This window comes from Helianthus annuus, chromosome 14 (assembly GCF_002127325.2).
Source record: "Helianthus annuus cultivar XRQ/B chromosome 14, HanXRQr2.0-SUNRISE, whole genome shotgun sequence".
NCBI classification, from domain to species: Eukaryota; Viridiplantae; Streptophyta; class Magnoliopsida; order Asterales; family Asteraceae; genus Helianthus; species Helianthus annuus.
Window position 1 is genome coordinate 171,706,679 of NC_035446.2, and position 15,412 is coordinate 171,722,090.

The 15,412-nt window shown below is 33.1% G+C and overlaps 2 protein-coding genes across 2 annotated transcripts; both read left to right on the plus strand.

The window, feature by feature from the left end:
• The first annotated feature begins 10,606 nt into the window (after nt 1-10,606).
• LOC110906311 (transcription factor LAF1) lies at nt 10,607-11,074 on the plus strand. Its single transcript, XM_022151473.2, has one exon. It carries the CDS (start codon nt 10,607-10,609, stop codon nt 11,072-11,074), a length of 468 nt encoding a protein of 155 aa, XP_022007165.2.
• Nucleotides 11,075-14,042: 2,968 nt separating this feature from the next.
• Nucleotides 14,043-15,024, plus strand: LOC110906310 (transcription factor LAF1). Its single transcript, XM_035983180.1, has 3 exons — nt 14,043-14,151; nt 14,259-14,388; nt 14,496-15,024. Exons 1-3 carry the CDS (start codon nt 14,043-14,045, stop codon nt 15,022-15,024), a joined length of 768 nt encoding a protein of 255 aa, XP_035839073.1.
• The last annotated feature ends 388 nt before the right edge of the window (nt 15,025-15,412 follow it).

Sequence of the window (15,412 nt, forward strand, 5' to 3'; positions counted from 1 at the left end):
AGACTTCTTCAAGTATCATAGTGAATAAAGGTGTGCATTTTAAAGTAGGATTGAACTTTGAAGGTGTGTAAGTTGTGCTTATTTAAAGGTTTTGGGTAACAAGGTTAATTTTTAATTGTCAAAGGTCTTTAAATTTTGATTTAAATCTGGCTTTTAGTTTATAACCAGGAGGTTTTTTTCGTGCGATATATGTAATTGGAAATACGTATGTTTACCTCAATAGGTTAGAAACTTATGTATTTACACTTTAAATATAAAAAAAAATAAAATAGTTAATAATTGAAATTCAAGAATTTTAAATTGATGTTTAGATATAAGATATGATTGAAAGTACGTATAAGTAAACACTTCAAATAACTTTTATTTTATAAATTAAGAAATAAAATACTAATAAATGAAATAAGATAAAATAGAAGAAAAAGTTTTGACTCATTGGTATTCTGACACCTAATACAACAATTACTTATTTATTTGATAAAATTATACAAAAAGTGTCCATCTAAACATATAAACTGATAATTGTAAACTTTAAAATTTAGCTAAATATCACTCATAAAAATAACTAGTTTTTTTAGGTCGCGCGTTGTGGCGGAACCGAGTAAATGATAATGTAAAACAAACATGATTTGAAAATAAAACATGTTGTTTAGAAAACCAAACCATTAGAATGGTTTAGTTTATCATCGTATCGTTTTATGATACTAAATAAAATACTTTATTCAGAGTACAACTTCGTTTTTAACAAAACTTATAACATAATGTCGGGGGAAAGATCAAGCACAACTACGTACTTAAGTTTTTAGAAAACAGTTATAAACATAAATTATTAAAAAAGTATCAAATTTATTGATAAATTAATACATGTTCTAAAAAAAAGAATTATTAAAAAATGGTATAGGAAATAAATGGTTTAAAAGGGGGGGGGGGAGATAAAAAAATATGTTATTAAAAGTAAATATAATAATAAACTATTATAATATATTAAATAAAAGAGAAACAAAAAACTATATATTATTATAATTCAAATACAAAATATAAAGAATATCTGAAGGGGTATGGTGATAGATCTCGCGCCAACTGACCGCGAGTGACCATTACTCTTATCAAAAACCCCCACCAGCAAGAACTTATCTGCGTCCGTGCGGGCACGCACGAACACACCTTTCGAATCCGACCAGTCAAGGGATAAGAAGAAGCATTACCTTGTGTATGAAAACGGGTGTACATAGCGATGCGGCTGGCACCGCATCCTATGAACATTTTCGTCACGACAAGGGATCTGGGCAACAACAACATCCACCACAAGCGGCGATGCGGCTTGGCACCGCATCCCGCATATGTCTTCATCAGAACGGGAACGCGGGAACAACAAAGGTTACCACAGGCAGCGATGCCGCCCGGCACCGCATCTTGCCCATAAGGCAAGTGGGACTGACACCACAGAGTAAGTGGTACCACTGGCAGTCGCTTGTCAGTCCGTACGTAAGCAACAGGCTGACACTGCAGTAGGACGTGGCTTCACCTCCACAACCGACAAGCCTGACACACCTGCATTAGGGCGGCACGTCGCCAGTCTGTCCCCTCCTTCACTCCTCGGCTATAAATACCAACCCCAAACCAGGTTTGAGGTATCTCTTCACAACTCTCTCACTACTAGTATCACACTTGCCGGAGAGTGGTAACAAGGAGCACCCCCACCCCATCCTTCTTATTACGAGTCACGGCTTGTTTCCTTGTGTAGGAGATCAACCAGCGGACGATCTAGCTAGCGATCCTCGGAAAGAAGGGATTAACCCTACTTGACGAGACCAGTGAGTTAACCACCTCGGTTAACCATTGTTTCATCAATATTAGTAATTTTAAAGCAAATACATAACAAATCGTCATCGGTAGTTGAAGTGCGTAATTAGATTTCGCCGAAATTACCGATCCAAAGCACGTGAGAAGTCATTTATGATACTAAAAATACTCAATTTTTAATACATCATTTTCAATAAAATTCATATCGAAATACTAAAAAATCAAATATAATTATGTAACTAGAATTTTGGAAAAGGAAGCTAAAAGAGAATACGAAAGTTTGAAACCAAATCACTAGGTGATTTTTCCATAAACACTAGTGACTACATATCAGGGCCGGCTGTGGGGCCTGTACGAGAAGTGCCACCGCACAGGGCCCATAATATCAGAGGGCCCAAAATTGTTTAAAAAAATATTTATGTTATATATAAATATATTGTAGAAATTAGATATACAAATTCACTGTTTGGCTCAATTGGTGCGCATCTTGTCTGTGGCCTTAGCGTTTCAGTGTTCGATTCCCGTAATTGTTTTTTTTTTTTATCCTTTTTACTTATTTTTGGGTTCGTTTTATTTTGTTTAGGTGCCTCAAGAAGAACTGATTTGATTTAATAATGGGAAACAGGGGGAAAGGCCCCAACTCCCTAATTTCAAGCCAATATTTTAGTCTTTAATTTTTATTTTTCACATGTAAATTTAAACGTCCATGAATTTGTAAGTCTTTTTTTTCTCATTCAATCATTTAAATAAAAAACTTTACATCTTTTCTTGTTTAAATTTGTAGTTTCTTTTAGTTCTTATTTATAATTATTTAAAATATAAACCTAGTTGAACTCAATTTCTAGTTCTATTTGTTTTATTTGTATAAAAATGTTTGTATTGCCAAGCCAATTGTGTTGTCAAACAAATTTGATACTTTTACATGCATTAGACTTCTTTTTGGTTAAAGAATTTAAGTGTTAGTTCTTTTTGTTTGTTCAGAAGGTATTTAAACTAATGTTAGGTGTATTAGTTTATTTGTAACATAAAAAAGGAAATCACATGTTATAAACCTAATTTGTGTGTTGATAACGCATCGCGTACGCAATGTACGTTAAGACATTTTGTACGTTATCCAGCCTCTATATATATGTGTGTGTTATATATTTAGGGACCAATTTTTTTACTCGCACAGGGCCCAAGAATTTTTAAGGATTCTCAGAGACGGCCCTGCTACATATGATCGTAGATACAAGATATTGCATGTCTCTTTTACTCGTATATTTTTTTTTGTGACAAACGTATTTTTATTCTCACGTCGTAGGGTGGTCATCAGTGGCGAAACTTGAAAATTTCCACCGGAGGGTTGGAAGTCACCGGACCTAAAAGTATATACCTATTTTTTTGGGTTATTGGTTTTTAATAATCCTAAGTTTTACCTGTTGGCCGATAATAATCCCACCTTCAAAAATTCTCTCCAACGATCGCAACTTGTAAGAATTTGGCCCTCATCGATCCTTTTCAAACTGTAGGTGCAATTAATTCAATTAAGGAGGTTGCAGGTGCACTTGAATCTATTGAGGAGGTCAAATTCTTATGTGTTATAAAAGGATTAATGGGGGCCAAATTATTACAAGTTGGGATCGTTGGAGGGAATTTTTAAAGTTGAGATTATTATCGGCCAACAGGTGAAACTTTGGATTATTAAAATCCAATAACCCATTTTTTTTTATAAAATCGGGGGGTCGAAAACGTATATACCTAAAAAATTCTATACGAAACATACATACATACATAACACTACTGAGCGAAAAGTTTGGGGTCCCCCCCCTCATAGCTTCGCCCCTGGTGGTCATAGAGAGAATTTCCTTCCTGTTGTGAGGCTAACGAAATCTTGTTTTGTAGATTACATTGGCAACCATACTTCGTTGGTGCTAGGAAGAATCTCCTATGAAGTTAACATCCAAATCCCTTTTATTTCAGGTCTTACTTCTTCAAGTATCATAGTGAACAAAGTGTGCATTTTAAAGTAGGATTGAAGGTGTGTAAGTTGTGCTTATTTAAAGGTTTTGGGTAACAAGCTTAATTTTTAATTGTCAAAGGTCTTTAAATTTCGATTTAAATCTGGCTTTTAGTTTATAACTAGAGGTTTTTTCGTGTGATGTAACTGGAAACACGTATATTTATCTTAATAGGTTAGAAACTCATGTATTTACACTTTGAATATAAAAAAAATTAAATAGTTAATAATTGAAATTTAAAAAATTGTAAAATGATATTTAGATATAAGATATGATTAAAAGTACGTATAAGTAAACACTTCAAATAACTTTTTTTTATAAATTAAGAAATAAAATACTAATGAATGAAATAAGATAAAATAGAAAAAAAAAGTTTAGACTCATTGGTATTGTGACACTTAATACAACCAATTACTTATTTATTTGATAAAATTATAAAAAAGTTTCCATGTAAACATATAAATTGACTCACTGCCACTCATCACTTAACCATTATATGTATATATATTGTTGACGAAGGCTCATAAATAGTAATTTTATTTTTATAATAATATATAGCTTTTTATTATTATATTATTTAATATTATAATAGTATTTTCACTTTTAATTTAACATATTTTTATATTATTATTTTATTTTGCAAAACCATATTTTCTTTTTCATCTGTTATTTATTTTTTCATGAATAGTAACTTTATTTTTATAATAATATAGCTTTTTAATATTCTATTATTTAATATTATAATAGTATATTTACTTTTAAGTTTAACATATTTTTATATTATTATTTTTCTTTTGTAAAACCATATTTTCCTTTTCATTTATTGTTTATTTTTTTAATTTATTTTTTCTCCTTAAATCAAATTTATGTTTTCGATTAGTTTGATATTTTTTTAATAACTTATGTTCGTTAATTTTTTCCGAGACTATAAACAATGATTTCATTTTTATAATAATATTTAGTTTTTTAATATTTTATTATTTATTATAATAATATTTTATTATTTATTATAATAATAGTTTATTATTATATTTACTTTTAAGTTTAACACGCCTTTTGTTTTTTTTTTACTTTTTTAAAACTATATTTCGTTTATCTTTTATTTTTACTTTTAGTAATTTATTTTCTTTTTTTAATCGTATTTCCAATATCAATTAATTTCAAATTTCTCTAGTAATTTACGTTTGTTACTTTTTTCTAAAAAATTAGGTCGAGTTGTGTTAAATCATTTCACTCTACATTCCGGTATAAGTTTTGTTATAATGAAATTGTATTCAAAATAGAGTATTTATTTAGTGTCGTAAAATGGTATGATTATAAACTAAACCGATTCTGACGGTTTGCCTTTCTAAACAACATACTTCAATTTCAAATGACGTTTGTTTGTATTATTATTTGCTTCGCTTCGCCGCAACACGCGATGTCAACGAACCTAGTTTACATTTACAATCGTATTCAATTATAAAATATAAAGAATATTAGTAATTTTAAAGCAGTTACATAACAAAAAAAAATACTTACTGAACACTAACTTAAAATACAAAATATATATATATTTATATATATATATATATATATATATATATATATATATATATATATATATATATATATATATATATATATATATATATATATATATATATATATGTACTCTTCATCATCATCGTTAGCAAATTAAACATATCAGGGGTGGCGAGAATTTTTAGGCAAAATCTATTCGGGAGGGGAGGGGGTGGCCCCTTAAAAGCTTCGCACATGGTTATAGCGTCATACCAACAATTAGTTTGCAGTTAACTATACAAATATAACTATATAAGGATCGAAAAATACTATAATGATGGAGAAGTATAGCGTTTCCCATGGAAATTTTTGCAACTAAAAATTATAAACAGCAAGTAAAAATTTCACCAAAATATATTTAATTTGCTACATATATATTTGCCACTTACAACTCAAATGAGTTATTTCCAGTACATAATAATACTCATGAGCTATTCCTCACTAGTAAATACAATACAATTTGTATATATTTAATGTAACATGGTGGTACTAGAGGCCCGAAGTTACATTTATAAACTGAAAATAAAATTGAAAAAGTATATAGGTAGATATGTATCATTGCTTTCTAAAAGAACCATGATCAGTTGTGAAGTGGGTTCGGTCCACAAGGGACGAGCCGACGTGACACCACGTGAGTTAGCCGATTTTCTCCGAGCTTTGGATTGACATTAAAATGGCGCTTGAATGTTGAAATGAAATTGGCTCGTATTTTTTCTTCACGAACTGACCGATCAATGATGTTTCTGCAACTTGACTCCTGCACCGACGCTAGAAGCAGGATCGTAAGCACAAGCAAGACAGAAATTTGAATCTTCATATGTGTTATTAGATAAGGAGATAAAGAACAAAGAATGTTGAAGATCTTTGAAAATGGAATGTGGCTTCAGGTGGTTTAAACAAGATTATTTATAGACAAATTTCAGTTGTCAACCGTTACAAAAGATTAAAAATAGAATAATATAGTTGACAACTCAAATATAGACGGCCAGCAAACATAATAATTACTAACTAAACCCTAATTATATCCCAAGAGCTCAAAACTGTTAAGATTGTAAGTTTATAACCACATCAGCGATGAATTTACATCTCCATTTCGGTCTTGTAAGCGAGAAGGATCCACTATTTCTCAACCAACACTAACTGTAACAAACCACTATTCAAAACCAATAATTTAATCGTCATGTAAATATGTAACCAACAACCCAGACCTATTGGTTTCATGTAGAACGTATAACCATGGGCGTAGCATAGTGGGGGTGGGAGGGGGCGGCCAACGCATCGAACTTTTTGCTCAGTAGTGGAGAGTATGTAGTTTTCGTATAGAAGTTTTTGGGTATAACGTTTTCGACCCCCCAGTTTTAGAGAAATTTTTTGGTATATATGTTTTCGACCCTCCGATCGAAAATCTCAACCTCCGCCACTGCGTATAACCGAACTGCTCGGTTATGGTCAGGGGCGGTTCTTAGAAGGCCTATGGCAGGGCCACGGCCCGGGCAAGTTTTTCGGCCGTAGTGCTAATTTTCCGCATTTCGATCGATATTTTTTATATATACTATGTTTGGCCCGGGCTTGCCCAAGCTTTTTTTAGTGCCCGTGTCTTTCGGCCCTGGCACGTTCAACGGGCGAGATCCGCCACTGGTTATGGTTTGGTTAAAGAGTAAAATCATAGCTCATGCATACGTTTAGCTGATATAAGAACACTTTCTAAGGTTACAAATGGCTTTAATCAACATGACAACCTTTAGCTGATTTAAGAACACTTTCTAAGGCTACAAATGGTTTTAATCAATATGACAACCCGCAAAAATTATAAAATTTAGAATTTAACCATAATTATTTTAAATTTACTTCATAAGGTAGAGGATTAATGTTAAGAAAATAGATTTCACTTAATTTACATATCCGAATATATTATAACGACCTTCAAGATAAGTTATCTATTTACATCATTTAGTTTTCTTTTTATTATCACTAGAACTGATGAGATCACAATAATCGATTTTCTAAACATAATTTTATTAAAATATGCAAAATCATTTTATAAGGTTGACATTGCTCATTATATTTTTCTGTCCAATATAATTCGGTAGTTGACATATATTATTAATCCACATAAATCCTGATTCATGGAATGTGACAATGTCATATGGAGTTGACTTTGTTTATGGATTACGAAATCAATGTTGGTATATTACAATCATGGACACACGAAGGTCGATCTATGCTTTTAAAATATTAGAGTAAAAAGCGTGTTCACATTCTAACATAAACATGTGGAGCTTAACAGCAGGCCTTCTCGTTATTCATAAATTAAAGTATATATGTTTACAATTACGACCAATACAAGATATATTCAGACAAATATAGCCCTTATAGGAAAAATGGGATCTAATGTCAGACAAAACATGGTGCGTTGCTAAAAATTCAGGCTCTATCTTTTAATTACTTACATAATTTTTATTTCATATATTAAGTATATATTTCTTATCACTGACTAGCTCCAGAGGGATCCCGAATCGGCAGACGATGTTGTCCAAGACAAATCTCTTCATTTGTTCACCCGTGATCTTTGCTAGAGGCTTGACCTCTATCCACTTTGTGAAATAGTCAATGGCAACCATCACAAACTTGGCCCTCCTGGGCCTTACGGGAAAGGTCCTATAATTATAGAAATCAAATCAGAAGATGAAATTTGAAATTTGAATCATAAGAGTCTTGAGAGTTGACCGAATTGTGAATTGATTTTGATTGTGAGTTTGTAAGTTACGAGAATACAAACGACTTACATGAGTACCAATTGTCGACTGTGATCATTCAATAAGAACTATAAAAAGAACAAAAGATATAAATAAATTTTATGATTGTGTTGCCGCTTAGGTTGTCATCGTTGCATTTGTCATGAACGCGTATTTTAGAATTGACAAAATCAAAAACTTGATTAACCGATAACTTCTAATGGCCTTACTACTTTACTAGTTACCAACTACCATACTCCAAAATCCTAATACTTAAATAGGGCCTTCGGCCTGTTAGAACTATGACAATGGCCCAATATAAATTTTTGTATTCTAAACTTGGGGCCTCTTAAGTTTGGGTGGGTCTGCTAAAAGAAAGCCGGCCCTGGTAAACAAATCAAATTATGAATCTAAATATTGAGAAAAAAAACTAAAAAAAGGTGTATCTGATTACGACACTAAAAAACTTTATTTAAAAACAATTTGATTTTTTTTTCTACAATTTATATTAGAATGTTAAGAAAAATAAATAGAATGAGATATTTGTAACCATTTGACCCACGTTATTTCCACCACAAGCCCAACCACAAAGGCTACACTTAAGCCCATGGATGCTCCAGCATCGTATCCCCTGGGTTTGGAAAAAGACTCGTCCTCATGTCTTGCATAAGACCCAATCCACGACCCACACATTCCTTAGTCCACCACCATCTGTTCCATGCCGATATCACTAGCCCAATCCAAACCCAATGGCCAGAACTAGACCACCAAAATAACAGACAACTCCCGTTGTAACCCCAACGACTGTGATGACATATGTTTATGAGTTTATCCATCATGGTTTTCGCTAAGTTCCGGAAATTTTTTTTACAAGATCTTGTATTAAAGTTGATTTTTTTATATGCACTTCATGGTGCATAACTTTGTATACAAGAAAGGCTGGAAACCTTTCAACCGATTACATTTTTTATCTATTTTTTTCAATATTTTGAAAGTTGCAGTTTCAAAGTCTTAATATTATGGCTTTGTGTTCAACGTACAAGTAAAACTAATAATATACATGAGGGTAACAGTGTAGCTGTCTAGTGATGTATTATAACCAGAGGCGTCTCTGAGAATTCACGTACCCTGTTCGAGATTGAAAAAAATGTGCCTTTCTGTTATGTTTTGTTATTAGTTAAAAAAGATCAAATCAGTATTGGGCTTAATAAACATAATTCCAAGTGAGCTAAATTCTAAACCATAGTATTTGTAAATGGGCCTATTGAAAGTGGTATGTGTTTACTATTTAAAAAAATAACATATATGTATCGGATTTTTTTTTTAAATCTCATCCCTCGAAATCGTGGGCCTTGTGCGGAGGTCCTCCCCGCACCCGCACACTATCAAAGGTCCTCCCATGATTATAACATACTTGTGTGAATGATTATTGTAATAACACATAACCGATCGCGGATAGTGACACACATCTAGAGAATCAGAAGACTTTGATGATTTGAAAAATATGAAGTGGCCGGTATAAAACTAATTAGTTTTATTTTTACCAATTAAAACGTAACTAGACATATTATCAAACGTAAACTAAGACTGAACTGGTCAAAAGAAACATATTTTTTTACTCCGTCTGCTACATACATATTGTAGTAGATTAAGTATGATGATGACTATTACCATAGATTTAAGCATCTTATTATGTCATTACCTACCAAATCTCCATTTCTTTAATCTCAAATAGGACTAAGCATGCATCGTAGACCACGACTTTATCGAATTGCTGCATCTTTTTACAACTTGGCTCGTTCGTTTGTCTCATTTATTGTTACCTCATCTACTCAGCTAGTGAAGTAATATATACACACATGTAATTGCATATACTACAAGTGTGAAAAAGGTTCTACCAACTTCATCATTTAATAAGTTGAAATCATTAGGAGTATACTTATATATATCACATACATATAACCATAAGATCCATACATTGATCAGATTCTCATTTCATCACAATGCGGCCTGAATCTTCAGAAAAGGAAAAGATAAAGAACAAGAAGGGATTATGGTCGCCTGATGAAGATCAAAAGCTGAGAGACTACATTCTAAACAATGGTGTTGGCTGCTGGAGTTTTGTCGCCGTTCATGCCGGTAAATTCCATGCAGTTAACATGTGTTTTTGTTAGTTAGTTAGTTAGTTAATCCTTAGGTGCATTCATTGACTGACAGGTTTGCAACGGAATGGGAAGAGTTGCAGATTAAGATGGATTAATTATCTACGGCCAGGATTAAAGCGAGGAAAGTTCACATTACACGAGGAGGAGCTGATAATGACTCTTCATGGCATGCTAGGAAATAAGTAAGCAATAATTATTGATTTTAACCAGTTGACAATTCCAACGTCTTGATTCTTTTGCTAAATCCGTTGCTAGCAAGGATTAGCAACGGATTTTAGTTTGTTTACAATGGGATATAACGCTTGGTTACTAATGTGAGGTCTACTTAATCAGATGGTCTCAGATGTCACGCCATTTGCCTGGAAGGACGGATAACGAGATAAAGAACCATTGGCATTCCTATCTGAAGAAGAAAGTAAAAAACTTGGATAACAAGAAACCTCAAGACACACTGAATAAACAAACACCATGTACAAGAACAGACTCAAGTCTTGAATCTTCAGAAGAAGCTTATGGTTCCAGAAATTTACCCAAGATTTTATTTGCTGATTGGATGTCACTTGATCAATTTCAGAAGTTTGACTTTTCAGGAAGTCAAACAACAGTTATGAATGGTGAACTAGAGAATGAAGGATCATTCAGTGGTAACATCCAAGAAGGATCAAGCTATGGTTTTGATGATTCTTTGCAAATGAAAACCGAGCAACAACATGTAGATTCCGATTTTCTTGATTTAATATCTGAAGAGAATATTATTATGTGTCAAAACTTCAATGACAGTGATGTAATGTTGTATAGTTGTGAATTCTAGTTAATTTAAGCCATGTACAACAGATGTGTATAAGGCTTTCAAGTATGTGCTACGATAATAAAACGCGGTGTCTCCTTTGCATCGAGTAAATGTCAATCAATATTGTTCAAATCAACTCTTCATCTAAAGTCCAAAATATGTGTGGAAGCTTCCATCATGTGTACATATTGGGGTGTTAGGCGGTATAAAGTCCTTAGGGGCTTTATCACGCCACCTCAGCGCCACATCAGTAGTAATGTCATACGTATGCATACGATTACATCTAGTTAGTAGTGATGTCAGACATCATGCCAGAGTAATATACATTAGGTTAGGTTGGATGCCTCCGGACAGGAAAACATTTAATATTAAATTGTGAATTTGGTTTAGGAGAGGGAATAGACATATGAACTAAAATAAAGCCACTGACATTCCAACTCTACAAATAAATGAGTCTTTTCTTTTTGGCATTTGGTAGGAAAGATCTTCAATATAATATAATAATAACAATAATAATTGAACAAATATTTAAAAGAATTCTTGTTTTATTACGTGTCTATACAGGAACTGCAGCATGTCATATCTTCGTTCCTAAAATATTGTCTAGTCTTGATATTCCATCGTTTTTGTAGGATCAACCCTAACTACTCTTCTATTTGGACACCTCATCCTTCCATGATTCACACTCACAAACATCCACACACAACCTTCACCCGTTTGTCATGAACTAATGATCCAACGCACGCGCACACACACATACACCCATAAAACACATTACAATCAAGATCTTTGTTTTGTTGTTCAGATGCCCTATACACACTGTCTTTTGATCTTAAAATGATCGTTGGAACTCAATTCATAAAAATTCCATTCAAAAATCAAGAAGAGGGATCATATTTTTAGGCTCGCACTATTCCCACACCCCTAGAATCTTATTTTCACACCCCTACAATACTACGGGCAGTATAGGAGAATCTTTCACAAAATGAAAAAAAATGTCGGAGAATGATTTTTTGTCTACATGTATATGAGCACTATAACATCATACGACCCGTATAAGTACACACAAGAACGACGTTAACCCTTGTAAACCACACAAACACGTCATTGATGCCTATGGTAATGATGTTGTCAAGATCTTGAAAGAGACAATAAATTTAGGGTGGTAATAAAGTTACACCACAAAATCTTATTTTCACACCCTTTATATGGGTCGTATAGGATTATACGGCTTGATGGTATCGTTTCATTCTTTCATTTGTACTTTATCATATTTACATTTTCGAGTTAAACAGGTCATGTTCGTGTCAACTCACAACTATTGTATTGTGGTCGGGTTCACATGTTTAACACGCTTTTTGCCCTTGTAAATATGATAAAGTACAAATTTAAAACTATCAACAGGAGAGTGTTGAACCTATGAAAAATTGTGTTAAACCTAAGAACTTTTTTAAGCGGTCCCAATAGGAGAGTGGGCACTGGACGGTCGTCCACCATGACCTCCCATGGGCCGACCCTACTTACTGTTTTAATTGTAAGACATAAAAGGGTTATATAACGGAATAATCCACTCTCTTTCACTCCCTCGTGGCAAACATTACGCACGATTGTTTATACAGTTTTGTACTTTCTAAGTTTGAGCACGCCCTATAAGGGGGGAGGGGGTGGTGATCACTCATCAACCATTATTCCATCACTCACAACCCTTTTTAGTGGAAATGCCCATCACTCACAACACCCAACAATAAACCCTCACATCCCCTCACATTCCATTTATCACGCGTTAAGTTTATCACAGAAATATTGATTCACACGTGGAAGTTGATTGCTGGCGGTGGTTTGTTTCCATTTATCACGCGTGAAACTCAAATATCACGGGGATATTTAAGCCCACCCCGCCTGCCCTAATATCAAACTGTTAACTTTGATGTCAAAATTGTGTATGGAACCAATTTCTTGAAGGCCAAAGTCGACAGCATATGCTGACATCCTTACTTTGTCGGCATTGCAATAAAAACTGGTGGAATATTTATATGTTATATAGATATTTTTTGCAATGCACGCTAAAATGATTGATAACGATTGTCTGCTTTGCATCCTAGCTAGGTACTTTAATCGGTAGTAGCCATTAGGAATTAAGGTTGTTATGGTATTTGTTGACATAACCTAATCGAGCTTCCAATTGGTTGCAGAAAATTAGTCAACTTTAAGCTCTTATATTTAATTGTCATATGAAACATCATCACTTGATATAAAATTACGGTTGCAAGTCGCAACAACTAAATTTTCATATAAAGTCTTTTATTAATTGAAAGATAAAATAAGGCCTTATTAGTAACAATTTAGTTTTATTTATTATTTATTAGTTATTATGATAAAATTATAATACTAATACGCCCTGCTTGCGGTGTGCGCATATAATCAATATATGGCTCTCAGAGGTAAAAGTGAAATTGCATCAATTTTAACGTTATTTTACTAATTTCGTGAAAATAACGTTAAAAGTGGGGGATGACTAATCATGCATCATGTGGTGGCGTTGACATATAGCTGAAAGACAAGGGGGTACATGCACAAATCGGCTTTTCTACCGATTGCTAAATGTTAAATGAGCTGAGCCTGAGTTCGACTAGATATATTTTCGGAGTTTGTGGAGGGACATGATTGATCATACATATATCTACTTGTTTAATCTATTCTGATCAGCTTAGTCATGGCATATGAGTGTTAGATGACAACTTAATGCTTTATTTATTTTCTTGTAAAACTTGAAGTGTTGATCGATAGAATTAAGTCCATGAGTTCTTTGTTAGATGGAATCTGTAGGATTTCAAAGAATATTTTTTATTTCTATATACGATTTCAAAGAATATTTTTTATTTTTATTTAAGTTGTTGGTGAGATGGATTAATCTATCATATAGTCCCTTTAAATACTCAATTAATCATCAGTAATCATTCCCTTCTGGTTCAAGCTATCGGAAAAGCCAATGACGAAGCACAAGAAGGGTTTATGGTCACCCGATGAGGACCAGAAGCTAACACATTATGTCATGAACTATGGCCATGGTTGCTGGAGTTCCGTCCCCGTTAATGCAGGTAACTTCATTCGTTTGTGCATTAAACTTATCTAGACTATTTATAAGAACAAAATGAGTTTACTAATATTCAACATTTGATAATCTACATTACCTTTCTTAATTTAGGTCTTGAAAGGAATGGAAAGAGTTGTAGATTAAGATGGATTAATTATCTTAGGCCCGGATTAAAGCGAGGAGCATTTTCGTCACAAGAAGAAGAAACCATTTTGACCCTTCATGCACTCTTAGGCAACAAGTAATTGACCACATCGATTTTATACGCTTCTATTCGACGGTCATTGTCTAGATTGATTCGTTTCAATTCATTTTGAATTAATTTGTTATTTAACTTTAATTGATCAGGTGGTCTCAGATGTCACGACATTTGCCTGGAAGGACAGATAACGAGATAAAAAATTATTGGCATTCTCGTCTTAAGAAGAAAGTAGCCAAATCAGCACATCTTCATCTTCAAGTTAATCCTAAACTTGATTGCACAAACACAAACACAAACATGACAAGTACAAAGGCGTCGTCATCGTGCCTAAATACATCTAACTTCACCAGCAGTTCGTCCGCTCACATGGTTCAGTCGGTGCCACTAGTTTCCCATATCCGCAACTTACCAAAACTTTTATTTGCTGACTGGATTAGCCTAGATGAGTTTCAAGACATGTCAAGTGGTCAGCCACTTAGCCATGATTCAAACAATCAATTAAGCACCATGGAGCATGAATGGCAGCATAATAAAGGATCAACAGAGAGCAGCCAGAATAGTAAATGTCTAGATAGTGGTTCAACTGAAAACGTGCTTCACACTCAGGAGACGATCGATCAAATGTTTGAATTTAATGATGGAGATTTCGACATAGATAGTTTCATGTATATGTAAGATTGTAAGGAGTAATTTGTTTCGAAAGGGGTGAAAAAATAAACCAAATAATCAATGTACATCAAAAAAATAAAAATCTTGTTTATGTTAAGTTAGATATATTATATGACAAAATGTTGAAAACTTATGTATCCTTGTGTCACAAGAATGAATACTTAATCAACAACCAGGACCAATAACTATGCAATAAAAAATTTAACTTAATATTTATTTATAAACTAAGTACAAGAGGCTTTATCACCTAAAAAAATTGAGCTAAGCAAATCACTGGTAGATACAATATGTTACATGATACTACTCTACTATATGTGAAATATTAAGATTTTATTTTTCAATATGAGGAATTATAGCTATATCATCATCATTTTAAACATACATACTTGATTCT

Coding starts and splice junctions, on each gene's coding strand:
- LOC110906311 (XM_022151473.2), top strand. CDS start 10,607: ATGTCACGCCATTTGCCTGGAAGGACGGATAACGAGATAAAGAACCAT.
- LOC110906310 (XM_035983180.1), top strand. CDS start 14,043: ATGACGAAGCACAAGAAGGGTTTATGGTCACCCGATGAGGACCAGAAG. Junction 14,152..14,258: donor TTCCGTCCCCGTTAATGCAG/GTAACTTCATTC, acceptor TTCTTAATTTAG/GTCTTGAAAGGAATGGAAAG. Junction 14,389..14,495: donor CATGCACTCTTAGGCAACAA/GTAATTGACCAC, acceptor TTAATTGATCAG/GTGGTCTCAGATGTCACGAC.